The sequence below is a fragment of the Arvicola amphibius genome, chromosome 1 (genome assembly GCF_903992535.2).
Source record: "Arvicola amphibius chromosome 1, mArvAmp1.2, whole genome shotgun sequence".
NCBI lineage: Eukaryota > Metazoa > Chordata > Mammalia > Rodentia > Cricetidae > Arvicola > Arvicola amphibius.
In genome coordinates this window covers 120,755,681-120,783,574 of record NC_052047.1, presented here as the reverse complement: position 1 = coordinate 120,783,574, position 27,894 = coordinate 120,755,681, and the positions used below count along the sequence as shown (strand labels likewise).

The following is a 27,894-nucleotide window of genomic DNA, read 5'->3' as shown; positions in this document are numbered from 1 at the left end:
TTGTCTGTGTGTATGTCTGCAGGCCAGAAGAGGGCACCAGACCTCATTTACAGATGGTTGTGAGCCACCATGTGGTTGCTGGGAATTGAACTCAGGACCTTTGGAAGAGCAGGCAATGCTCTTATCCACTGAGCCATCTCTCCAGCCCCAAAACCCTATCTTGAAAGAAAAAAAAACAGCCCTGTCTCTGGGTCAGCTCTCAGAAGCCACGGTTAGTGAGACAGGCAAAAGTCAACCTTTGTTCTCAGAGCCTTTCTCTCTGAGGCGCTGTTGGTCCAGAAACTATAGACCGTGCTGGAGAAATGCCTCATCTAAGAGCACTTGCTGTAGACTGTGCTGGAGAAAGGCCTCATCTAAGAGCACTTGCTGTTCTGCCAGAGGACCTGGATTTGATTCCCATCAACCACATTGCTGGTTCACAACCATCTGTAACTCCAGTCCCAGGAGATCTGATTTTCTCTTTTGGCCTACACAGACAACAGCTGCATGTGGTATAGACATACTCACAAGTGAAACACTCATACATATCAAATAAATAAATCTAAATAATTTTTAAAAGAAACTGGAGAATTGATGACTATGGAGAAACACTGAGTGAAGAGCAGCAAGTTATTGTTTAATTAGTTTGTGTTGTTGTTGAAATCGGTCTCACTCTGCATCCCTGGTTGGCCTTGAATTCAGTAATCTTCTGCTTTAGCTTTCCTCCTTGGTGCTGGGATTGTCAGCATGAAGGGCTGCACTCAGCTTCTAAGTGTGTATGTGTGTGTGTGTGAGAGAGAGAGAGACAGAGACAGAGACACACAGAGAGAGAGACTGTGTTACATGCTTGTGTACACATATGTGCAGGTATGATTACTCATGTTTGGGTATGTGGAAGCCAGAGGCCTATAGCTGGTATTTTCCTCTATTGCTCTCCAATTTATGTTTTGAGACAGCGCTTCTCTCTCTCTCTCTCTCTCATTGAATCTGGAGCTGTGTGACTGATTGGCTGGACAACAGGCCCTAGGTATCTGCCTGTCCATACCCCCAGCCCAGCCCCCTCTACACACATACAAAGATGCTTGGGTTGCAGGGCACAACCTGTTTGCCAGTCCTTTACATAGGTACTAGGGAAGTCTTCATGCATGTGCAGCCAACACTTTACCTACTTAAGAGTCTAAGATTCTAGTTCTTTCTTTTTTTTTTGTTTGTTAGAGTTTTTTGTTGTTGTTTGTTTTATTTTTTTGATACAGGGCTTCTTTGTATAACAGTCCTCTGGTTGTCCTGGAACTCGCTTTGTAGACCAGGCTGGCCTCGAACTCACTGAGATCTGCCTGTCTCTGTCTCCCAAGTGTTGGGATTAAAGGTGTGTGCCACCACCACCTGGCTAAGATTCCAGTTCTTAATTTCTATGTATGGGTGTTTTTTCCTGCATGTATGTCCCTTGTCCCACATGTACCTGGTGCTTATGGAGGCCAGAGGAGGATATAGGATCCCCTGGGACTGGAGTTGGACAATTGTGAGGCCACCACTGGGTGCTGAGACTCAGAGTCCTCTGGAAGATCAATGCATCTCTCCAGTCCTAAGCTTCTTTTTAACTGATATGTGACAGGTCTGACCCAGTCCTACCCTTGTTACAGAGCGATCAGAGAATGCACTGCATTCTATGCCAAGGACTTTGTTTTTCAAGTTTTGGAACTTGATGTGGCATGGTATATGGGGGTGGAGCCTGGGGCTTAGTGCATGCTAGCTATGCTAGCTGATCTTATGTCAACTTGACACAAGCTAGTTATCTGAAAGGTGGGAACCTCAATTGAGAAAATGCCCAGATTCATTTGTAAGGCATTTTCTTAATTAGTGATTAATGGGAGAGGGCCTAGTTCACTGTGGGTGGTGCCATCCCTGGGTTGATGGTCTTGGGTTCAATAAGAAAGCAGGCTGAGCAAGCCATGGGGCACACGCATGCACTCCTCCATGGCCTCTGCTTCAGCTCTGCCCTGTTTGAGCTCCTGTCCTGTCTTCTTTGGAGGATGATCAGCGATACTGAAGTGTAAGCCAAATAAAGCCCTTCCTCGCCAACATTCTCTTGGGTGATGGTGTTTCCTTGCAGCTATAATAACCCTAAGACACTAGACAAGTGCTCTGCCACCACCAGCAGCATTGCTAATTTTTAGAACTGTTTTCATCGGGGTTGAGCACAGGACAGTGACCTCTGATGGAACAGTCCCTACATTCTTATCATTTGGTCCATTGCGGCCTCAGTGATTTCCAGTCATTCCCAACACTATGAGAATGTGAAGCCAGCATGAGCTGGAGTGATGGGGTGTGCTCAGCCCTGCAGATGACCAAATACAGCATCTCAGCGTGAGCTGACAACCAGCTATCGGGGTAACATTAGAGCTCTCAAGGTGAAGGGCAAAGGCATCACTGAGATTCCTCTAAACATTCCCTCCCTCGTGTCTCTCCATTGCTCTTGGCAGGTGTCTAGCTCCTAAGAAGCAAAGACATTATTCAAATGTAGCAGGACAGGCATGCCTATCATGGGGCATAAGTTGTAAACCCTATCATCTCAGATGCTGTTCTGGTCACATAGTCCTCAGTATCTAGTCCCCAGATGGCCTCCCTTGGTTAAAAATAAAAAGATCAAACAAGATTTCCTTTAGGATGTAAGTTTATTTTGCCTTTTACCTAGAAGCAAGACTAGTGAAAATCAAAGTATAAAAATAAATAGAATTTACATGAACAGACATTCCAGTCAAAGTAAAAATAACAATAAAGATAACACATATAAATAAAGCTTCAAAAGCACAAAACAGTGCCTGGCACTTTTCTGAGAGAAAATTCTGAACATTCAAATGTAAAACACACAAAACTTTCATCTTGAAATTAAAAACACACCAGTTTCTCATCCTTAATCTAAAAGTAGCTGTAGCTTTCCTAAGCAGTTTTCTTTAGCTATAGTAATGCACACAAACAGCTCCTCTTCTCATAGAAGAGCCCACAATGATACGAGTAAGCATCCTGAGTGTTTCAAACAATGAAGCAGTTTATCGCATTTGAAAGATAACTCGGTGTATCTTCCTACAAGTAAAAAAGCTGTAATGTGGACATTTTTTGGTTGTTTTTCAAGACAGGGTTTGTCTGTGTAGCCCTGGCTATCCAAGAACTCGCTATGTAGACCAAGCTGGCCTCGAATTCAGAGACCAGCCTGCCTCTGCCTCCCGAATGCTGGGATTAAAGGTGTGTACCACCACCGCCTGGCAGTAACCTGGACTTTTTTTTTTTTTTTGACTATTTTCTTTTTCTATTCAATGAATGGTAAGTCTCAATAAAGAAAAGCAAGTTTACACCCAGAGTGGGTTATTATTTTGTAACTATTGCTGGGTATAAAACTCAAATCTCAGATGGAAGAAAATCAGAAAAACAATCTTTATCTCCATATTCCTAAAAGGTTAAGAATATTTATAGGCTGCATCTTCAAAATACTACTATCTTTAAAATTCAAGTCATAAGGATCAAATGTACACAGTCCCAATGTCATATAAGAAGCACAAAGCCCTTTTTAGGATTATATGAAAAGTAGCATTCTCTTTCATAAAATCATATTCTCTTGGTACAGTGTTGGTTGATGCATTTAATGAATATGTTAGTCATGAAAGCTATACAATCTCGGTGCCTTTACTGCAGATTTTAAACTAGACAGTATTACTATGCTACCCATCTGGATTTCTTACTAAATAGCCCTTTATTCTCTCTTAAGTGAAGCATGCTGGAAAAAGAAGACTAGGAAGAAATAAGCTACCTAGACGAAACGGAACTAACTGCATGCACTCTGCTGTCCTGTCTTCACAGTGCATTCCCAGGCGCTACATTCATGAAGCTCTCTTCTCTGAACTTGCCACTTCCCAAGAAAGTACTTCTATCTAGTCTCCCTACAGCTAATAGTAACATACATGAAACCTGACATTTCTGTAAAACGACTAGTAGTTGTCCACAGGAATGTCCTTTACCCAAAACCATGACCCCCCCCTCCCCAGCCACTTCTTACTTAGGATTCAGTGTGGCAAGTGTTTCATCCTACACTGCAAGTCAAAGGATATGGAATCGTGGGCATTTAAAATTAGAAAAACATATACTTCTGCAACAATTTATTTTTGAACAGAATAGTATCTAATTTGTTTATCAAATTCAGCAATCAGTATATAGTCATGAATGAAATTTAGGTTTTAGGGATAATTTACAATTGGTGGTATCTTTTTAATATTCTGTAAAAATAAGTCCAAATTTCTTATGTTTATAAAAAAGGGTGACTGTAGACCTCTGGGCACATACATTGTGCTGAGCTAATCATCTTCACCCAGACTACATTAATAGGAAAATGAGGAAGGAATTCTTCGAACTGACAAGATTATGCATACAAATGTTCAGCCCTTGCTGTCTCTTTGCCTGTATAAACAGAGGCCAGGGCTAAGCTAAAAGTCCTGGCCAGGGAATGGAATGTGGGGACAGCATGCCCTCCTCCCCTGCTTCATCCCAGTGAATGCTGTCTTCTTAAATTGTCGCAACATTTGGCTGCTTTCTTTGGATTTTTCCTGCATATGCTCCTAAAAATAGAGCAAAATTAACATTATTTCTCGAGGTTAGACATTTTCTATAATATAACTTAGTTAGTTACCAGGCATGGGGCTAAGCAATATATGCTGTTAAGCTTAATTCTGAGGTAGAAACTGTTACTCTCGTTTTAAGGACAATAGAGCATCAGCAATCGGCTGCCTCAGCTAACACTTAGCATGGGAACTGAGAACTCAGCTGGCCTGTCGCCTCCTGTCCGTGTTCCACCAGTTCCTCCTCGGCTTTGGTCAGTGGTTTCCAGATCACTGCGTATCTGCTCTCACACATACAGCGCCAACATCGGCTTTAACTGTAGGTTCAGAGATGCAGAAACTGTAATCATTTCAGATGCTGTGCAGCACCCTTGACGCTTGAAAATCCAACCTCAGCCTCAGAGGGCAATATCTGGCCAGAACAGAAAATGTGTGTCTCGAGACGGCTGTGGGAGCTGCAATCCTTGGTGGACGAGGCTGTGGCAGGAAGATCATAAATTCAAAGCCAACATGGACTAAATAGTGAGGACTCTTCATATAAAAACAAGAGTTTTAATAAATAAATTATTAATAAAGGACTTAATGCTCATGTAGAACAAATCGAGGTATTATTTAAAACATAAACCAAGACATTAGAAATCTGCCAGGGCAAAATAATCCTTTCAAGAGCAGTATTAAATTCATAATTAACATTTTAGTCAGTATGTCAAATTCTGAATTTATATAAAATTTACAAAGATGAAATTGAGACTTCTGTACTTTCATTGTCTATACATTCAAATAAGTAAAATTTTAGAAAAACAAGGCAGTTTTACTTGTTTAAAAACATAGAAATTGTACATGTTGATTACATTTCTATTACTAACTGCGCTGCAATGCATTTAAACTTCAATAGCTATAAAAACTGAGCTTTGGTACGCATTATTAACTACAGCAACTGCCTGTTCATCCTTTAGAGTGTCAGTTACCCGGTGGAAAGCGCACTTGTTTCCCTGATTATAGACTCACAAGTGACAAGCCGTGGAGATGGAATGCATGGACACAAACATGGACGGTGGTCACTGTGGCAAACTGATGCTACGGGGCAGGACATTATCCACTCCTCAATGATTTTCCAGCCACCCGGGAGTTACCACAGTCTAGAACCCTACCATGAGAAGAACTGAGAACTTCCTAACATTTTCATAATGGCATAAGTAACAGAGCCGCTGCTTGGGCTGAGTTCTTCCAGAGCCAGCTGACTGACCACCTCTAAAGCAAGCGGGCTCTCCCACCAGGTAACCTTCAAACAACTCCAGTGACTGTCACTTCAAGAGAGATCTTGTAAAGTACCCAAGATACATATGGCATTATGAATTCTGTCCAGGGCATTTGTACAGAAGGTCTGCAATCATCTCAAGCTCCTGACAGCTTGTTCCCTCCTGGAACCTACGTGAACAACAGGTGGTAACATGAAAGACTGAAGTGACAGTAACAATATCGTTTGGTATAGTATTGCTTCTTCTCGTCTAACTTGGAAGAAACCACTCACTAATATAGTCATAAATCTTGCCTACTTGTCATTAGTGGGGAGATTAGAATGAATTCAAGCTTTCCTCCATTGCTCGGGGATTAATACAGCTATCTGTGAGTATCAGAAAGCAGCAGTAAATGCATAGCATTGCAAAGTATTTTTAATGGGTTGCATAATCCTGAGCATAATCAAAATGTCTTAACCAAAACACCAATAAATATTAAAGCATTTGGTAAGAGTTTTGGATCAGCTCAAGACTGAATCTGTCTTTTTTGCCACCATAAACTGAACTTTAGAACAGGTTTTAGTTTCCCCCTTGATGATGAGAACAGGAGATTTGGCTCAGGCTTCCTACAGAGGGAAGGCTTGGGACCCCTCCACACACCTGGCATATTCACTGTGGCTCTTGTGGTCGTGCGCAGACTCAAAAATCCTGGCCGACACACTGGCCGTGGGGCTGAGCAGACCCACACCAGACATGAGATGATCATTTTTATTCATCTATAAAAGGGTTCTGGGTAAACCTGTATAATTCTATAAAACTTCCCAAATTAAAAAACAGTATTTTCCATAAAATTACTAGTCATTAAGACAGGCAGCCTAGTTCATAGGATTTCCTGGCTGCCACAAAATATTAAGACAGCAATAGGAATGTCCACGAATATGCCAACATTCTGGTAGCAAGGAAGACTGCAATGCGTGTCCCACTGGAAAGCCTGAGTCACGGGGCAGATTGTGCACACCCCTGGTTGAATGGGCTCCGGGATTCACTGCTACACACCTGACACAGGCGCTCTGTTAGGCACTCTGCTCTGTGAAGGCTTCTGTCTATTTTGCACAACCCCCTTCACTGATGTCTTAGGGGTTCTAATTGAATATAAAAAGGTTAATGAGTCACTTGAACGAAGGTCTGAACTTCAGAGAAAACAAGAAGACAGCATCAACTACTCAAAGCATAAGTAAGCTTGAGAGGAACTGAAGGCCATGCATGCAACACTAGGAGAGCTGCACCTGTGTTTCCCAGGAGACCGGACTCCCGCTTCCCACCTGGTTGGAGAATCATTGGGCAAGGCTACCCTTACTTGATGACTAAGCTTACACTGAAACATATAATGAGTAATATGGTATGAGATGAGAAGTAAAAGCATGCCAACATCAGATGATAACTAAGATACATTATACAGTCATGAAGCAAGAAGGCAGTTTACACACAAATCAGGTCTTGATGCTATGCACTATAGCACATTCAGTGGGAGATCTCATACTGAAGAGAACAGTATAATTATTTTTCCGTCTCAAAACTGATCTTGGCATTCTTACCCTTGTCTACTAAGTAGCCTATGAACAGGTGCATTCTGTCCTTGGTTTGGCTGAAGGACTCTGTTGACAAATTAAATGCAAAATTAATTCCAAAAGACAAATTCCATTTTCCCCCACTTTCTTTCAATGGGTGGAAGGTGACAAAGTAAGGTTAGAAGAAAACTACGCAGCATCATGGGCTGTGTATCACAGGCAGCTAACTGACTAAAGCATGTTAATAGGGATTCACATTTCATTCACTATGAGCTCAGACCTCAGGTTCTCATCAGGCAAGCAATGTCCAACACACGCAACCCCCGAGCTTTTAGAGAATTTCCTGACATGCCGTACACAAGCCAACCTCTCATTTTACAGGAGGGGAACGAGGTGTGTGCACTAAGTCAATATCCTAAGGGTCTTAAATAAGTACCAAAGATTCCCATTAGTCTGAAATTTCTTCTAGGCATGTCCTACCAATAGTGCCAGGAACCTCTGAGCTGACCACATGTGGCCAGAAATAGGAGCAGAAACTAATGAGTCCTGGGCCTCAGCTCCTCCAGCTCAGCAGCAGAGCCCTACTGATGGGATTAAGGTTTTAAAAAAAGCAAGCTTTGACTATATAAAATTTTCTTTAAAAAAAACAAAAGCTTCTGGCAGAGAGAAAGTGATTTTTCTCACCTTGTTTCTGAAGGGCTTTGCTTCAGCAGGAACTTCTTATTTGGCATTCCCATTTCAGCAACTCTGGCACCATATAAAGATAAAGACAATGTATGAGAAGGGAGGAAACAGACTTATAAATGACAGGTGGGCACTGGGAAGTGAGGGGCCTGCGAAAGGCCTACGTTAAGCATATTAAAAATTAACTTCAAGAAAAAGGTTTTAGAAGCTGGAGAGTTCAGACATTAAGAGCACACCAGCTGCTCTTCCAGAAGACCTGCGTTAGGTTCCCAGCAACCACATGGCAAATAACAATTGTCTGTAACTTTGATTCCAGAGGAGCCAATGCCCTCTTCTGGCCTGTGGACACCAAATATACATATGATAAACATACATACATGCTGGCAAAACACTCAAACACATAAAACAAAAATTTTTTAAAAGTTTTTAAAAGATAGTTTCTGGAATATACTTCTTGAGCTTTTGTTCCAGAATTATCAGAAGGAATATATTTAAATAGTGAAAAAGCTAAATATTAAATATAAGGACCAACTATTGAGATTGTTTGACTGGCTATCAGTCATATAAGCTGGATGTTGATAAATAATTTATACTTTATTAGAAGATAAATCCACTTTTTTTACCACTAATTTTGATGAATCTCTATATCAAAAGGGAGATTTCTAACCAGCATGGTGGCAGACCCCTTTAATCCCAATTTAGGCTACATTGTATATTCCAGGCCAGCCAAGGCTAGACAGTAAGGGCCTGTTAAAAATGAAAGGAGGGAGGTCAGGAGAGCTGGCTCTACCATTCACCTGGGGGATGAGGGGAGGTGGCCCAGAATGACCATCCAGGGCCTTAAGTTGACCCACCCCAACACCTATCCCATCTATGACCTGCAGGAACACGTGAAGGGGCCAGTCCTGCAGAACCATAGCCACAAGATTTCCAGGACGGGCCACAGCAGAATATCTGAGAGGACTCTTGGTGAGGGTGTGCCAGGAGCCAGAGGCTTTAAACTAGACTAACGACTCATTGCAATGGACATTTACAAGTAAAGCTGTTGGGGCAAAAGGGTCCACTGTGTGACACACCACAGCTCCCAAGCACAATTCCCAAGGCCACAAAGGAAGGATGAATTGCTACCAGTCGGGCGGAACTAGAGACCGTCCAACTGATATGAGAGAAGGCTGTGCCTGACAGAGGGGCAGGTGAGGTTTTGGATTTTTCTTTTTAATTTTCTCTTATATTTTCTTTCGGTGGGGAGGTTACAAGAATGGAGGGCAGATATGGAAAGAGTGGGAAATAAATGGGATTGGGGTGCATGATGTGAAATTCCCAAAGAATCAATTTTAAAAATTATATTTAAAAAAGAGGGGGATTTCTATCAGCTCAGCTGCAGAAAAGCAAATTGATATTTCTAATTATTTTTTTTACTTGATGCATATGAGTATTTTGGCTGCACACATGTAACACGTGCATGCAGTTCTTGTGGAGACTGGAGTTTAAGGGTTGTGAGCAGCTAATTGGGTGCTGGGAAAAAAACCCTGGTCCTCTGCAAGAGCAGCCAGTGCTCTTCCCCACTGAGCTGGCTCTCCAGCCCCTGTTCACTTCTTACTGCAACATAAACAGAGCAGTTGATCACTAAAGCTAACCAGCTGATAAGACAGTGACACCAGAACTTACTTCATGAACTTCTTCCTGTCGAGAGACTTCTGTGTTGCGGCTGAAAGCGCCACCCGCGGACTTCTCATTTTACCCTTCAAGTACAAAGAAACATCAGGCTGATTAGTACCAACAGCGCTGTGTTAAAATAGAAGATGATCTTAAGTCAGCTAACTTTTGTTTAAGACAGGGTCTCTATGTAGCCCTGGCTGACCTGAACCTCACTGTGTCAACCAGACTGGCCTCAAACTCACAAAGCTCTGCCTGCCTCTGCTTCCTAAAGGTGTGCACCTTGCTGCCAGCCACTTAACGAATGTTTGTAAGTAATCTCATTTTAAACGCTTAAAATTTCTTCTTTTATTTCTACTTTTGTGTGTGGTTGCCAGACAGCACTCTTTGTTGTTGTTTTGTTTTGTTTTTGTGGGTTTGCTTGTTTGGTTGGTTGGTTTTGGTTTTTGGAGACAGGGTTTCTCTGTGTAGACCTGGCTATCCTGGAACTCATTCTGTAGACCAGGCTGGCCTTGAACTCAGCCAGCCCTCTTGGTATGCAGAGTTTGAATTATTTGGAATCACTTTTCAGATTTCAAAAATGACAAAATAGCGTGCTAAGGACACTCATTCTGGAGCAGCTGACAGTTTTCTTTGAGTTACCAGAACAAAAGAGTCAAGGTCTTAGCCCTCAAATCCAGTCCCAATACAGCACAGGATTCTGTTACTGTGTGGTTCCTGTGGAGCTCACTACAGAGCTCAGTGGTGCTGGGAATCCTGAGGATCATCTGGCTTCAGAACTATCAGGAATGACACGGAGCCTCCATTACCTGAGCTCAGAAAGGCCCTCCCTTAGAAAGCCACATGGCACACGTACCATCTGCCGGAGCAGTTTCTCTTTGCGGGCTTCTCGATCATGATAGAGGATTGACATCCTCTCAGCTGCATCCATTACGAAGAAGATGTCATGAATACCATACAGGGCAGCTCGCAACTAGGTGTGAAAGAAGAAAATCGTGTCTGCATGTAAAAGGTGAGGCTCCAATTTAGTAATACGATGTATACTGTGTGCACATCTTACTTTAGAACAAGAGTATAGGAGTTTTCACTGAAACCTGTTTCCCCTGTTTAAATGAAGAGAGAAACACATTTCTACCCTGGATTTCCAGTTAGGAGCTAAGCAGCTCCCTGGGAACCCTTCAGGACAGCAGCATCTACCTGAGCTAACACTCGTTCCTGAAGGGAAGCATCTTGGGCTGAGACAACACCTCTCTTCAGCGGGGCTTCTGACTGAAAGCTTCGTATGAACTCCATAGTATCCTGAAAGAAAGAGATGCTCCTTCAAAAGCAGTTTTCTAGGAAGATTTATAATCACTTTATAAATCAGTTTATAAACTTTTTAATAAAAGTTTCCTTTGATTTTCTTTCGCCATCAAAAATTACTAAGATTAATAAATTAATAATTAATAAAACTGTTAGTGATGACATAGCAGGCAGCCCCACCCCACCTATCCCCGCCTCCTGCTGCAGTGGGTTTTTCAAGCTTCTCAAAAGCCTCCTCCTGCCCAGAATGGTGGAAGGACTGTAAACATGGAGCTATGCTGTTCAGGCAGGCTTCTGCGTCCTCTCCATTGGGAAAGCTACCTGACTTAGCCAGATGGCTCTGAATTAGCAGTCACTTGAACACCCATCATTAACTCACCACAGGTGCCCAGGGACCTTAACAGCCTATCTGTGCCAGCATCTGTATGTTACAGTGAATGCCAGATTTGAATAACCAAAAATTCTTTTTTTTTGGGGGGGGGGGGTTGTTTGTTTGTTTGTTTGTTTGTTTGTTTTTCAAGACAGGGTTTCTCTGTAGCTTTGGATCTGGTCCTGTGGAATTCACAGAGATCCACATGCTTCTGCCTCCTGAGTGCTGGGATTATGTGCCACCACCGCCCGCCTGAGAATTTAAAAATTCTAAAGCTGTTAAAGAGAACGGCGCGAGGCAATGACCTTGACCATACTACTGAGTTTAGATTTGTACCTAGTGATAAATCGGCCTGGAGGCAATACTCATCGCAAAACCAGATGCTGAAGATAAAGAAGATAACCAACAAGGAGGAATAGAAAAAGGAAGCCTATGAAGAGGAAGCACATAAACACAGCTGTCCCCTAAGAGTGACTTACTATTTAGCAAAAAGCCAAGCAGAGGCACGCTGTCTTGGCTGTGGGCAGCACAGCTGGGGACTGGACAGAAGACGCACTGTGAGGTTCGGGGTGGGATGGGGCAGATAAACAACAATTGCCGGGCAGCATGCATGCCAGTCACGAGTGACGTGTCCTGTACTGCTTTAAGACTGCTCCGGCTGGGAACGGTGACATACGTCTGTGATCCAACACATGAGAGGCTGAAGCAGCAGGACTGCCATGAGTTTGAGGCCACCTTGGACTAGAGTGAGAGCCTGTCTCTAAAAATAAGTAAAAACTTTGTAGAAGAGAACCAAGGATGCTCACTCAGGAGTGGAAGATTAAAGGCCTTTTCTAACACTCGTCCACACCAGCTCCTTCTTTAGAGGCATCAAGTCGTCACTAACAGAAGAAATGATGACCCTTATTCACAAAGGTGACTCAACCACAAGGTATCTGTAGTTTATCACACAAAAATGCTTTCTGTCCCCAGGTTCCCTCTGGGCAGGCCTACCAGCCCTGTCTTGTATTCTGTGTGCCAGAGGCTGGTGTGGTAAACTGCACAGGACCCTAAGAGGTGGAGGGAAAGGATGGGAATGAGACAGAGAAGAGCGAAGAAATGCCTGCTGAAGGCCTAAGGATGCCCTCAGTTCTAAAAGGCCCCAAACCTCAAGGGGCCCCCATCTCTACTATCCTCCATAGGGACGTGACAGAAGCCTTCTACTAATCCAGGGCCCAGATTATTTAACCCCAGCATCTCCTCTTGGCAGATGGTAGCCATATGCTCTGCTCCTGGCGCCGTGCTCCCCTTGTCAGGTTCAGCCTGCCCTGCTGTGGCCTCTTTGGGTGGAGGCTTTCATTTCCCACCTCTCAGACTAGTTTTCCATAACAGAACAAGTGAAACTGGGAGAAAGTTCTCAAAGCATTTGAGATGATCAAGATTGTTTTATCTTTGTACTAGCCTAACACTTAAACCTAGGTCTTCTACACTAATATGCTCTTGTTCTTTCTTTAAAAACATATAATTTTATATGCATGAATGTTTTGCCTTCATGTGCACCACATGTGTGCAGTACCCATGATGCACAGAAGAGCGCATCAGAACCCTCCTGAAACAGGAGTTACAGATAGCTGTAAGCAAGTATGTGGAAGCTAGGAACTGAACCCCAGTCCTCTTATCTGATGAACCATCTCTCTATCATCATTAAAAAATAAGTAATATAGATAGATAGATAGATAGATAGATAGATAGATAGATAGATAGATATGATAGAGAGATAGAGAGGTAGAGAGATAGATAGATAGAGTAGGGCTGGGCAGTGGTGGTGCATGCCTTTAATGGAGGCAGAGGCGGGGGGATGTCTAAAAGTGAGTTCCAGGACAGCCAGGGCTACATAGGGAAATCCTGTCTCAAAAAACAAACAAATATGAAGGTGGTTTGGGGTGTTTTTGTTTTGTTTTTTACTTACATTTTTAAAATGTATAAATATGGAGGGATGTGTGCCACTGTGTGCCACAGTGCATGGGCAGAGATTAGGGAGCAACGCGGGAGTTGGTTCTCCTTTTCCATGTGCATGCTGGGATTGAACTTGGGTTGTCAGTCTTGGTGGCAGACACCTTTGCCCACTGAACCATCTTTTTTTTGTTGTTGTTCCTAATTTTTTTTTTTTAATTTTATGTGCTTTAACGTTTTGCCATGAGTGTCAGGTCCCCTGGAACTGGAATTACAGACAGTTGTGAGCTGCCATGTGGGTGCTGGGAACTGAACCTGGGACCTCTAGAAGACCAGTCAGTGCTCTGAGCCATCATTTAAGTGGCACTGAGCCATCTTAAAATACATTAATGACACATACATGCACAATATCTCCTTTATCACACCGCTGTCACCACTCTGGTGGCCCCTCCCCTCCACCAATCCCTTCTCCCTTTCCTCACTAGCTCCTCTTCTACTTTCATGCCTTGTGTTTTCGGTGGCCCAGTGAGTTTCATTAGGGCTGCTTACAAGAGCATGGGAACCAGTGGTTATACCAGGAAGAAAATGTCTCTCCCTCTCCCATCAACCGTTAATGGGAACAAATCTTCAAGGAGGGGCGGGAACAAATCTTCAAGGAGGGGCGGGGCCCCACAAGCCCTTCCTATCTTCATGACAGGGTATTTATTGGTGAACCTAATTTTTTTTCTCTGTAGCTTTGGAGCCTGTCCTGGACCGAGCTCTTATAAATCAGGTTGGCCTCAAACTCACAGAGATCTGCCTGCCTCTGCCTCCCTAGAGCTGGGATTAAAGATGTAGACACCATGGGAACATGGAATTATATATCTTAGTTAAGGGAGCCATTCTAGGGTTGGCAGAGACTTGACTCCAGAGGGATTCCCAGGTGTCCAGGAAGACACCCCCAGCTAGTTCCTTGGGCAGCTGAGGAGAGGGTGCCAGAAATGTCCAGATCCTATTGCCATAGTCATGAATATCTTGCATATCACCATAGAACCTTCACCTGGCATTGGATGGAGAAAATGACAGAGCCCCACATAGGAGCACCAGACTGAGCTCTCAAGGTCCTGATGAGGAGCAAAAGGAGGGAGATCATGAGCAAGGAAGCCAGGACCGCGAGGAGTGCTTTTACCCATTGAGACGGTGGGACAGATCTAACGGGAGACCACCAAGTCCAGTCGGAATGGGACTGATGGAACAGGGGACCAAACCGGACTCTCTGAATGTGGCTGACGGTGGAGGAGGACTGAGAAACCAAGGACAATGGCAATGAACATGAACTCTACAGCATGGACGGGCTCACTGTGAGCCTTGCCAGTTTGGTTGCTCACCTTCCTGGACTTAGGGGGAGCTGGGAGGACCTTGGACTTAACATAGTGAAGGGAACCCTGATGGCTCTTTGTCTTTGGAGAGGGGTGGAGTGGGAGTATGGGTGGAAGGGAGGGGAGGGAAGGGGGAGGAGGAGGGGAGGAGATGGAAATCTTTAATAAAAAAATGAGAAAAAAAAAAAGATGTAGACACCACCACCCAGCTGGTAGACCTAATCTTAAGCACATTTTATACAAAAGACAGGGTCTTTCACAGAGCAGTCTCCTGTTTCGACCTGTCCTAGCACTGAAGGTGCAGACCACATGATCATACCTGGCTTTTTACATGGGTGCAGGAGCTTTGAACTCAGGTTCAAAACCTTTACAGGGAGTGTCTCCTCTGAGCTATCTCCCCAGGCCCTACTGCACTCCTGAACTTGCTATTGTGATTATCTGCATAAAATGTGCTTAAGGTTGTGTCCTGGTGGAGATGACGAGTGTGGCACCTGACGTTCTCCTGCGGCCTCAGCACACGCGCGCACACACACACACACACACACACACACACACACACACACAAAGTGAATAATAGCAGTGCAGCCAGCAGTCGTGTTATGCCTGGAAATCAGCATTCCATACAACTCTGGCGGGGGGGGGGCAGTAATCTGGAAAAAAAACCATCTAAGTTATCAGACTTATGAAATCAACTAAACTAAGATAAGTTAACAAGTTTGATCTGAGTTCTGAGCTCAGCTGTCAGAAGACTGAAATGAAGGGAAAAACAAGGGATTCCAACAGTCTTACTTTCACGGTTTGTCGAAGCTGCTTCAGCTTGTCTGTTTGCATAAGTTTACGAGTAAGAAATCCTTTTGCCACAGCAGTTATTTTGTTAAATTTTGCTTGTATTTCTGGACTAAAAACCTAGAAGAGATTAGACACAATGCTTTAAGAATCCTAGCACCATACTCAATTGAGTCTTAATCTATCGCCACCAGCTAAAATTCCTCTCTAGACATTTGCTCGAGTAGTTTCCTCTGTATCAAGAGCTAAGCTGCTTAGTGCGTGGAAAAAATAAAGAACTGATGTTCACTATACAGCCTAAAATAACAGCTCTTTAAAAAGATCAGCTGGTCTGATGAGATGCTTGCCAGGTAAAGTCACCAGCCACCAGGCCTGATGTCCTAACCCTAGCCCCCAGGACCCACATGGTGGACAAAGAGGACCAACTCCCACAAGATACCCTCTTCCCTATATACACACTGTGGCATGTGTGCCAACCCCAACTCCAATAAATAAACATGTAAAAAACAAGACATATACAAGACATATATCAAGGCTGCCCACCTGAGACCATTTAGCTTGGGCCCTTCCAAAAGGCCTCGTTACTGAGAGTTTGGTCACGCCACTGGCCAGCGATCCCCAGAGGTAGAATGGTGCTTCACTTGCAGAACCAAAGCTATATTGTAGGGCAGAATTTGTGAAGCCTAGAGAAACAGACAGTACAGACTAGTATAGTGACCTATATGGGATGTCACATAATCAGAATATGCAAAACACTGCAATAACATTGTGACACTCCCCGAATAACAGTCAACTCAGAGACTGACCCAAATGCAGACCTAAAATATCCATGGGCTGTGCCAGATGGAGCTTTTCAGGACAAACAGAATCTCAGGATAACTGATGCTGTAAAAGCTCTCATTGCTACTGGGAAATTAGTGGTAATTCCAGATCACCCAGGAGATAATCAACTGTTCTCACTTGAGCATGTCACCCGCCGCATGAATGAGCAGCTATGCTCGGGGCCCACCTGCCTATTCTCCTTGTTAAGGTTGAGGCTTCTCACGGACACCTGCTCTGCGGGCTTAGATCTGATATCATGTCATTTTTCATGGCTACTAAGCAGCTGGCAAACGGGTGGGATGGGCATTAAATTACTGGAAGGAAGGTATGATTAGAAAAGCTTACTGCAGAATAACTTCGAGTGGAAAACAAGGTTTAAAGTCTACCAGAGTTGTCTGAGGTCTGGAGCGAGTCCACCTGGGACAGCATTGTTTCTAGCAGAGCAGAACCGCTTCTTTTTCTCCACTCCAGCTCCAGCGCACTGCTCAAGTCGGAGACATCTGCCGCAACCGCCTTCTCTTTCAGCATCTTCTCCTGCTCTTCTATTTCCTACAGAGTGACCATGTAGCATGACATGCTAGATCCTTTGACGTTGTCTGAGATGATGCCACTGTAGGCTTATCCCAAAAAGCAAGTGTAATCAAGAATATATTCTTGTTTATCTCAGGTTTCCTCCCTCAAAATTACAATTGGATCAGCTGATTGCACTTTTTAAAAAATGTTTTTAAAATGAGATGACTATAATAATCACAAAACAAGTATTTTTATGATATTGTTCTTGAAAATATATATTCAGCATCTATTTTTTAAAAACCTTTAAAACTATTAGGAATTCCAATTGAAGGATTCAGTAAGGTTCCTTTCACAAATTACTCAGTTGCTTTTAGGTAAGAACTTACATGTTAGAACTTGCATTCTGACAAGATACTACCCACACATCAAGATCAATGGCCACCTTAGAGTAAGATGTACAGAGCGGCCAGGTGGTGGTGGCACATGCCTTTAATCCCAGCACTCAGGGCTACACAGAGAAACCTTGTCTTGAAAAAAACCTAATTCCCCCGAGAGAGAGAGAGAGAGAGAGAGAGAGAGAGAGAGAGAGAGAGAGAGAGAGAGAGAGAGAGATCTTGTCTCCAACCAACCAAAGATGTGTAGAGCAGAAAACAGTCAGCATGGAGGTGGCTGCAGTTAACTCTTTGCAGCTAGCCCGTCCCCACACCTCGGTGCCTCACCCTCTGCAGTCGCTCCTGCTCTCGCTCCTGCTCTGCTATGAGGAGGGACAGCTGCTGCGCATGCTGCTCCTCCAGTCTCTTTCGCATCTCTTCAAACGCTAACATCCTGCTTTTTAGTATCTCCTGGCCTTCTGAAAAGAAACACGTGCCCTTAGATGGAGAAAACTCACAGACTGTCTAACAGCAGGGCTGCACCTCCTCCCCTTCCCACCCTCGACAGAGCTCACCACTGCAGCCAAGAGTCTCCAAAGCCTGACTAGCTTTAAGATGTGGTCCTGGGGCTGAAGACAGCCCAGGATAAGAACACCCATTGCTTGTCCAAAGGACCCAGACTTGGTTCTCAATATCACATCAGGTGACCTACAACTGCCTGATCCAGGGAACTGGATGTCCTCTAACCCCCTCAGGCACCTGCATGAATGTGGTGCACACAAACTCATGTAGATGTGCTCTCTCTCTCTCTCTCTCTCTCTCTCTCTCTCTCTCTCTCTCTCACACACACACACACACACACACATACACACACACACAAATTTTAAGAGAGATGTGGTTCTTGCTGGGCAGTGGTGGCGCACACCTTTAATCCCAGCACTAGGGAGGCAGAGGCAGGCAGATATCTGAGTTCAAAGCCAGCCTGGTCTACAAAGCAAGTTCTAGGACAGCCAGGGATACACAGAGAAACCCTGTGTTTCGAAGAAAAAAAACCAACCAAGCAAACAAACAACAAAATTTTAAAAATGCGATCACCTTGAGAGGCAGCAAACACTTCTAGTTTCCGTACCTTTAGGGCTAGTTTCTAGTATCTTATTCTTGTTAATGTAGCCGGATCCCTTAGAGTATCTTCTTTCTCGCAGGTGTTCCCTTTCCTGTTCGGCTACTCCAGTTGTTATAATGTAAGGACAATTTTCTTTTTGCAAACTATCAATATCTAAATCAAGTCTCCGCTTAACTTTTTCAAAACTGTTATCCAAAAACTGTTCGTTTCCACAGGGCACTAAAGGAGTGTCCATCTGGTGTCTGGACATCTGGGTCTGCATAAGTAAGGGAGATGGGTTTTTCACATCATATGATTTATTCAGTTCCATTTGTAAATTGCAAGAGTTTTTTGCTAACATATTGGCTGACTTGAGTCCACACACATCTTCCATGGCCTGACTTGCTACACACTGACTGGTGGTGTGTAGTTCATGCAACTTGGGCACTGCCATACAAGTACTGTCCACTTTCCGGACTTCCCTCTCATCGGGTGTGAGGGCACCTTCCATAGCAGCATGCTCAACAGTGACTTTATTGTCTACTTGATTTCCTAAGGCCTGATGTCCCTGAGTTGGCTTACCCATAACCATTTCTTTTGTGGTCTCCAACATGCTTTTGCTAGCAGAAACCTTGCCTGTGAAGTCAGCTGGTGACTTTGGCACAATTTCAGATTCCTTGGTTGTTTCACCAGCGGCTGGAGTGACTCTATGCATGGCCTCTTCTTTTCCCTTTGGGCTCAGCTCACAGGCATTCACCGGGTTATTTATAAGGATCTGACATGCTGACGATGGCCTGGAATGCCTTCGATGCATTGTAGGACTCACACTTGGCTCTGGACTAGGTAATTTGGCGTATGGACCTGTAAGACTTTTGATAACTTTATTTTCAGTAATAAAGGTGGGAATAACTTTAAAAGCTGCCTCGGCATCTGGAAGAGTGGGAGAGTCATTTCCCACAGGTAGATCTACTTTGGAAAAGCTGGCTAAAACTGACGTGCCCATGTTGCTTGCTTGAGAAGCACCTTGTAGGAGAACGTTGGACTTATTAAGGCTTGGTTTGTCTGGGATGGTGGAGCCACAGTGCCGGCCTGTGGGCAGAGGTGGGGTCTTCTCCTTCACACAGTCACCTGCCTTAGCAGCATCGTTTTCTTTGTCTGAGTGGCTTTCACTAGCACTTCTCTTTGCACCACTCCTCAGACTTCGTCTAGACTGTTCTCTCTCCACGAACTCCTTTGACTTCTTCATTAGATTCTGAAGGCTCATGATGTAGGGATCTGGAGTGACTTCAGGCAAACGTGATGGGTCCTGTTCTTCTTTTGCTGAGAGGGGACCGTCAGAAATGAGAGTCTCCTGTGAGCTCGCTGCAGAGAGCCTTGGAGCAGCTCCGTTTTCTGCCTGCCTGCTGTCTGGACTGTCACACCGCTTCAGAGAGTCAGACCCTTCGGAGTCACTAGGCAGGCTCATCCCATTAGCATTGTGTTGGTCCTTATTGCCCACAGGCAGAAGTCCAGTTACCTTTTCAAGCTTTACTGAAGTACAGTGCTCAGGGGGGCTTGGCAAGCTGTTCGGAATTGTAGCAGGAGCATTCAAGCTTTTGACTTCTGAATTAGAATAAATAGTTTCTGTCGCCCATTGGTCAAAATCACTAGCATTTGGTGCTTTTCTAACCTGAAAAGGGACATTTAAAAATTAGTATTTCTTCATTATACAAAAAAAAAAAAAAGAGCCTGTGGGTTTTGTTGTTGTTTGTTTTTATTTGCTTTCATTTCTTTTTTTAAAAAAAGACAGGGTTTCTCTATATACATCAGACTAGCCTTGAACTCAGCGAGATCCTCCTGCCTCTGCCTCCCATTCACTGGGATTAAAAGTGTGCCCTACCTCTAAAACAAAAACAAACAAACAAAAAAAGCCTTTGATTTTATCGTTTTCGAAAATAAAGCAGAAAAGGAAGATTTAAGAGTTCTGATATTTAAGAACACAAAGGATATTTCATGCCTGCCATCTCAATACTCAGGAGACTGAGACAAGAGGATTGCATGGTGGCACACGTCTTTAATGCCAGCACTTGGAGGGCAGAGGCAGGCAGATCTCTGTGAGTTGGAAGCCAGCCTGGCCTGGCCTACAGAGCAAGTACCAGGACAGGCTCCAAAGCTACACAGAGAGAAACCTTGTCTTGAAAGACAAAAAAAAAAAAAAAAAAAAAAAAAAAGCTAAAAGAAAAATAAAATACACTCAGCAATCAGTTTCTATATCCTGAATCACTATAAAAGGTTATTGGTTACCCTAGCCCCCTGGCCTATTTATTTAAAGGAAGAAAGAAAATAATCTCTTCTGAAACGAGTATGTCTGGACACACAAACACACAATTTATCTATGTTCACTTTAATCTTGGGATAGGAGCAATATCATTAACTTCTTTCTAATTGTGTGTTATTACCACCAGCAATGATTCCTAAGACAAGTTATTCCCTAACAATAACATATGCAATAAATACCAAATAAGCAAATGTTTTACATAATTACATCTCATAAAGCAAAACAAGGACATTGATTAAGTAAAAATAATAAGACTTCTGCCTGTCATATGCTTATTCAAGAACCTCCTAAACCAGGCGGTGGTGGTGTAGTCCTTTAATCCCAGCAGGCGAATCTGTGAGTTTGCAGCCAGCCTGGTCTACAGAGCTAGTTCAGGACAGCTAGAGCTCTTACACAGACACACTCCTAAGAACTCCAGAGATGACTCATCAGTTTAGACACTTGCTCTTGCAGTGATGCCAAGTTCAGCTCCCAGCATCTACACGGCAGCTCGCTATTTGTAACTCCAGTTCCAGGAGATCTAATGCCCTCTTTGGGCTTACATGGGTACCAGATGCACACGTGATGCACAGATACACATGCAAGTAAAATATAAAACTAAGACTTTTTAAAAAGTTTTAGCCAGAGGTAGTAGACATGCCCTTAATCCCAGCACTCATGAGACAGAGGCTAGTAGGTGGATTTCTATAAATTCAAGGGCAGCCAAGGCTACAAAATAAGACCCTGCCTCGAAAACAAACAAAAAATACTTTAGAGGCTTTGGATTTCTGAGACCACCTGCCCAGCTCTACTTTACAGAGGTGTTTTTCTCTGTGGGCCTTCTGTGTGTACCAGCTGGGGGAAAAATGCTTCCATTTAAAAACAAACAAAAAACCCTCCCCATAAAATGAGGAGTTTCTGCCATAAATAATAGCTTATCCATGTAGTTTATGTTACTGAGAAATTAGAAATTTTCCACTTAGAACTCAGCTTACAAAGTCAACTTTAATTAGATCAACTGACAAAGTGAAGTCAGCAATCTGTATGTTTTCAAACAAGTAGGTCAACAGCTGACACATTAGGGTGAAAACAACTGTATACCTCAGAGACCAACCAGGAAAAAAATAAGCTAGAGCTCATTCCATTCTGAATACCAAAAACCTAGAGCGGCTTTTTCCTATGGGCTTGTCTTGTTTTGCTAGACTATATGGCACTTGTGTCTCACCTATAAGTCCCAAGACACATGATGGCTCGTTTCCAGGCACTGTGCAGTAAACAATTCAGGTAGACTTGCTGATAACCACAGGACGAAAATAAACCAAAAGGGGTGCACATTCCCGGAATCCATGGGCATGGTCCCAGGCTTAAGCAAAACAGATTATTCTGCTATGTAAAATATTGCACAGTTCACATCTTTGATACTCAAAAGCTATGATTTTTTGTATGTGGTAAAATGGACCTTAAATTAGACAAACTAAATTTTAAAAATAAATATTTAACTGAATCATATAGGTTTTATAGATGAAAGAGGCCCTCCCAATCTATTTGGATTCCATAAAATCCCTGTCTATATAGAAATTCATTACAGGTGACATTGTGTACGCTTTTCTAAACAGAAAGTTCTAGGACTCAAGTAATTTCATTAGTATAATCTGTTAATAAGAATTGGATCCTCTCCATGGACTAGATTCAGAACACTCTGCCATTTTTGTTGTAATAACAGGAAACAGTCAGTAGGCTAACAAACTACTATACATTAACTAACATAGACAGTAGTTATAATCTGCAAATTAAAATCTACTGCCAGCACTATACACGACCCCACAGGGAAACGCAGCAGTTGGTGGAAACAACCTAAGGCTCACTACCGCAGTCATCCAGCAGAAGTCACAGAGACAGCCGAAAAGCCCTGAAAACTACAAAAAAGCAAAAGTGTTATGTATGGCGGATTTAGTTGTTCCATTTAAATCACTGGTTTTTCTTTTTAGTATGAAATGACACAATCCTTGTTTACCTAAATCTGAGTTAATTTAAATAAAAATAGCTACAAAAGGCATAGATATTGTCATTTAAATGATTTCAGTTTTAGTCTGGAGATATATGCAGGCCAGCCTATTTGTTTAATCTACGTGGATGGCAGTTTTCCATATCTAAGAGTAAAAGTTTCACACATGAACACACACATATACACATCCCAAATCCTTTGAAGGCAATTATTTACTTTAGCAGAGAATAAGAAGGTCCTTTACTAAACAGTCTGATTAATTCAGCGGCTAACTACAATGGGCAATTCTGTCATCTCTGACACTGTTTGTGGTCACAAGACAGACAATAAGCAGCTATGCCCAGTGTATGGAGCCACTGTCTAAGGACCCTCTCTGACTCAAGTACTGGGCAGCACTAACAAACAAATGGATTCTCTCCAACAAATCATACTCAACCAAAACATACTTCACAACTAGTAAGCTTTTCTGAAAAGCTGTTACCAGTGTTTACTTTGTACTGTCTTCATTTCAATCTAGAAGTTTTCTGACACACCTGGACATTTTCAAGAATCTCCTGGACACGAGTCAGTAAAGCTTTCTTCCTATTGGCCTGCTTTCTTGTTTGGACGTCCAGTGCTTTCTGCTTTTCCTGTTGAATTTCCTTTCTCTTCTCGATGGTAAGCTGCAAAACATCATAAACATGCAATTCAATGGTAAAAGTATCAAACTGGCAAGTTCTGAATCAGAACAACCAAAGCACTATATAAATCATCCAACAAGTGTCTGGGGTGCAAGAACTTCATTTGAGTGTCACACAGACACAGCCCAAATAAAACTTCAGAAGCTCTGTCATGTATGGCCGGTGCATATCACTGAATGTAGTTTATTCCCAACTAAAAATCAAGCTCACAGGAAAAAAATGCCTTGCTCACTTCTCCAATACTTTAAATGATAGACAAAATTAAATTAGCCCTTGGAGCCACTGCGGAACTTCTCAACTGACATTCTCTGACTTCTGATCTCTCATTCAGGTTCTTCAACTTGTACCCTTCTTGTCAGTGCACGTCACCTTTCTACTTCCTTCAGAATGTCCAAAGATTTCATCTCAGATGGATAGTAGTAGGTACTGAGTAGTACAGGATGAGTGGTCACTGTATTACCGTCCAAGCTTTCTAGGTTTACAACGTTCATTACAAAATGCTGGCTGAAAACATTGATCTTTTAATGCTTATACAATAAAAATAAATTTATTACTTATCTAACTTTCTGATTAAAGTATGGTCACACATTGAAAAAAACAACATCAAATTGTCTATGATGATAAATATTAACTCTCTACCATCCTCTATTCTATTACCCCTTGCCAAAGAAAGAATATACCATCCCTTTTCCAAATTGCAAATGTTTAACATATACTGAATGCCACCTATGATCCAGGGACTAGCCCAAGCATTTCACATATATTCATTTAATTCCCAAAAAGCATTATGAGGGCAGCACTGCTATCTGTATCCTCATTTAACAGTTAGTGAGATGGACCACAAGTTCTGCCCAGCAGAGAGTGACAAAGCTGGTCTAAAGCCAGGTCGGGGTCCACTGCCCAGCTGCCTGAGAGGATGCTGCAGCAGCAGCACAGACGGCCTTCCACGCTGGCACTCTTAGCTCCCCTTATTCACTCTAATGCATACAGGAAATGGATACAACAGACATGGTTAAACTGTTCCGTTGTTAATGGACATTTAGTTAGCAATCTGTCTTCTGCTATTTTAAACGATGTTGTTGTAACTTATACTTATTTCTTTGAACATATCTGTAAGACAGTCTTCCTGAATAGAATTGCTGAGTCAAAAGTTACAAACACTTTTAAATTTTGATAAACACTACCAAACTGCTTGCCAAAGGAAAAAAGAAAACCTGACTTTTCTGATAAAAGTGCATTAAACATTCATTTTGCCCACAACATAAGAACATGAAGTCCTATGGGATCGTTGCAAATCTAGTAGGGAAAAAATGCTAACTCATTTTTATTGTATTTCTCTAATTACGAAAAGACATTAGGCATCTTGTTGGCTGTTCATAAACCTTCCATTTATTTTTCAGTAGTCGTTCACTAGTTTTAAAAGTTATTTTAAAACAAACAAGGGAGCTGGAGAGATGACTCTGGATAAGAACACACTGTTCAGCTCACAGCGCCTATGGAGTCTATCGCTCCAGCTCCAGGAGAGCTGATGCGCTGTTCTGCTCTCCTTGGGCACCTGTACCCATGAGCAAACATACTTAAAAATGGGATCAATCTTTAAAAATAAATAATTCCTAAGTTTACCAGTGGAGAAAGCACAGCCAGCCCGTGGAAGCGGATGAGTGAGACACTGTCTGCCTGGGCGGGCAGGAAGCTCTCTGTGGACAGCGATGCCGCCTGAGCTCGGGCGAGGGCTTTCTCACAGAACTCCTCGTACTCCTCCATCTTCCCCGTCACACTGGAGAAAGAAGACGGCTGTTATTGTGCGCTGACAAACACATCTTGCTTATGACCTAGGAGCACTGGAATATTAAACACTCCTAAAATGTGCAAGTCCTAGAGCGAGCTTCCTGGAATTCTGTTTATATATCTAAAGGCTTCATCTTGATGTCGTGGACACCAATGGACTCAGGCAGAGGTAGAAAAACAGAAAAATCTATTGACTCTGGAATTAATTTTATTTTATAGTTGAAAATCTGAAAGGTCACCAAGCAACTGTGATATAATTTCTGTGCATATGCACAGAAAGCAAGAGACTCAAGTGTAAAAGTCTGGGAAAGTTAAGGGCATAAATTGCCTTCATTAGTTTTATTTATTTTTTTATATTTATTTATTATATATACAATATTCTGTCTGTGTGCATGTCTGAAGGCCAGAAGAGGGCACCAGACCTCATTACAGATGGTTGTGAGCCACCATGTATGTGGTTGCCGGGAATTGAACTTGGGGCCTTTGGAAGAGCAGGCAATGCTCTTAACTACTGAGCCATCTCTCGAGCCCCCTAGTTTTATTTTTCTTATAATAGCATCACAGAGCGATGTCTCATTGTTGTAGAAAGTTATTCACATCCCTTGAGGGGCCCACGCATACTCTATACATTGCAAAGGTACAGAAACAGGGCAAGGAACAGCATGACAATGAATGAGACACTCAAGTTCCAGAGCTAATATAAAGACTGGAGAAAGCACTGAATGACCTTGGAGCATGACTGGACCTTTCTTGCCCATCAGTTTCAGCTTAGCTGCCCCCTCCTCAAAGAAGCCTTCTCCAATCATCCGATCGATCCTAATCCCCCTGCCTCAGTCACTATCACATCACCCTGTTGTTTCATCATTTCTCTTTTTTTTTTTTTCTTTTTTTCTTTTTTTTTTTTTTTTTGGTTTTTCGAGACAGGGTTTCTCTGCAGCTTTTTTAGAGCCTGTCCTGGAACTAGCTCTTGTAGACCAGGCTGGCCTCGAACTCACAGAGATCCGCCTGCCTCTGCCTCCCGAGTGCTGGGATTAAAGGCGTGCGCCACCACCGCCCGGCTTTGTTTCATCATTTCTATAGCACTTACCGCTATCTGAAATGCTCTCGTTTGTTTCCTTGAGTTTCGTGTGTCTTCCTCCACCAAAATGTAAGCTCCATAAGAACAGGTACTCTCTCAGGCTTGCTCCCTGAATCCCCATGACACAGAATGATGTCAGCACACAGTAGGCACTTAACACAATTATTGAACAAGTTAATTAGGGCAAATAGATTAAACAACAATGGAAAGTAAGAGTAGCAGAATGGAGAGAATTCGGAGAATGGCAGCTTTGAGAACAACTGTATTCCCAGAGAACTGGGTACCTCTAAATTGCGAATGTAGCCATTAAAAAGAGAGTCCAGATTCCACAGTTGGGCAAGAGGGCACGGCATGTCTCACACCACAGCTACCACGTGCAAGCAAGGCTTTACTTTAAAGGAGTCTTGATGACAAGGTGATCCCAACCACAAATCTCCTGCCCCATACTTTACCATCAGGCATTACTAGTCCCATGGTCCACTTCCATTCACACCAGCCTCAGCAGGTCCAGACACGCCCTGTCTATTCCATTTATACCTTGGTGCGACTGGTCTTTGTCCAATGAGCCTACTGGCAAACCCTATGGACTCATAGCTCCTATCTGCTCATTCATAACCAGCACTCTGCCAGAAATGTCACTAGGGAAATGCAGACGGAACACAGCTTCTGAGCTGGCTGCTTACCACAAATACTGATACTTCCTACCGAGTCAGTAAAGGGGGAAAGATCTTTTACTTAGGCACATACTAGCTGTACATTTGTGGTAAGCTAGCATCATCCCTGTACCCCAGTTTCAGGGATCTGTCTCAAAGCGATTTTATGAGAAACCACTGAGCTAAAAGCACAGGCAGGCAGCAATCTGAGGTACTGTATGTAGGACATGTCGAGAGCATCAATACGTGGGGTCTACTGTCCTAATGGGGTGGGGACAGGGGGAATCAAGGTGATTTTTAATCACCTGCGTGTGAACTCCTGGCGAAAGGAGACAGTGTTTGTTTCTTGCTAAGATTCGAATGTAACTTGAAAACATGAGAAAAGGGACAAGGGTTTCAATCTAATCCAAATCCATCTCTAGCTGTATAGGTCATGTGCCTGGACTGGTGGGTGAGAAGCCTGGAATCCGAGTAAGAAGAGTAGGAAGAAGCAAATGGTGGGAACCACCTAGCAGCAGCAGCAGCGGTGCTCGGAGAACTAGCTTCACTGTCCTCGTGCCGATGCCCCAGAGTGGCAAAGGTGGAGTAAACAGAGCTCCTAAGGGCCTTTGGTTGTGGTAACCAGCGTTCAGAAATGGCCAGCGCACACCCTAGGGGACGATTCCCTCGCCTGCACCAAGGGAGAAGCCCAAGCCTTTTCTGCGCCAAGCCGAAACCCCATGTCCTATGCCTGTTCCTCAGCGTAGGATGCTTCACTGGGCGGAGCCAGCATCCAATCATCCCCCCCCCCTCGAAGCGCGCCCCCACCCGTCCTCATCTCCCGTCTCCCCATCCTCAGTGCCTGCGTGGGCTCGTGGCCCAGGGAAGCCAAACCCAGCCCGGAACGCTAGTCCTCTGCTCCGCGGGACACCAAAACCGCCTGCTCGGGTATCAGCTCAGCCTGGACCCGCGAGGGACGAACTCGGCTCTCTCGCACTCACCTGACACCCACCGCCGGGTCAGCTTCTCTGCGGTGGACCGACCTCGCTAAAAAGCAAAGCAATCAGTCGGTTCAGACAGAGCGCATCTGGATCCGCCACCTTCTCCTCCTCCTCCCCGCCATATTTCGG

The 27,894-nt window shown here is 43.4% G+C and overlaps 1 protein-coding gene across 4 annotated transcripts; it reads right to left on the bottom strand.

The window, feature by feature from the left end:
• Positions 1–2,632: 2,632 nt before the first annotated feature.
• Ccp110 (centriolar coiled-coil protein 110) lies at positions 2,633–27,894 on the bottom strand. 4 transcript variants are annotated; one of them, XM_038313434.2, is made up of 16 exons: positions 27,766–27,894; positions 26,142–26,241; positions 24,890–25,043; positions 23,120–23,248; positions 18,313–19,954; positions 17,532–17,662; positions 16,686–16,848; positions 16,021–16,160; positions 15,481–15,597; positions 10,927–11,028; positions 10,586–10,702; positions 9,742–9,815; positions 8,074–8,136; positions 7,417–7,476; positions 6,878–6,963; positions 2,633–4,583 (listed from the first exon to the last, which is right to left on the bottom strand). In XM_038313434.2, the coding sequence occupies exons 3-16, from the start codon at positions 25,028–25,030 to the stop codon at positions 4,531–4,533; spliced, it is 3,018 nt and encodes a 1,005-aa protein (XP_038169362.1). In that variant the 5' UTR covers positions 25,031–25,043; positions 26,142–26,241; positions 27,766–27,894; the 3' UTR covers positions 2,633–4,530. The 4 variants fall into 4 exon arrangements, with proteins under 4 accessions (XP_038169362.1, XP_038169376.1, XP_041910159.1 ...); XM_038313448.2 differs by having other exon boundaries at positions 17,532–17,659; XM_042054225.1 differs by lacking the exon at positions 6,878–6,963.

Coding starts and splice junctions, on each gene's coding strand:
- Ccp110 (XM_038313434.2), bottom strand. CDS start 25,030: ATGGAGGAGTACGAGGAGTTCTGTGAGAAAGCCCTCGCCCGAGCTCAG. Junction 16,849..17,531: donor AGCAGGAGCGACTGCAGAGG/GTGAGGCACCGA, acceptor GTCACTCTGTAG/GAAATAGAAGAGCAGGAGAA. Junction 15,598..16,020: donor CCCAAGCTAAATGGTCTCAG/GTGGGCAGCCTT, acceptor AATCTCTTCTAG/GTTTTTAGTCCAGAAATACA.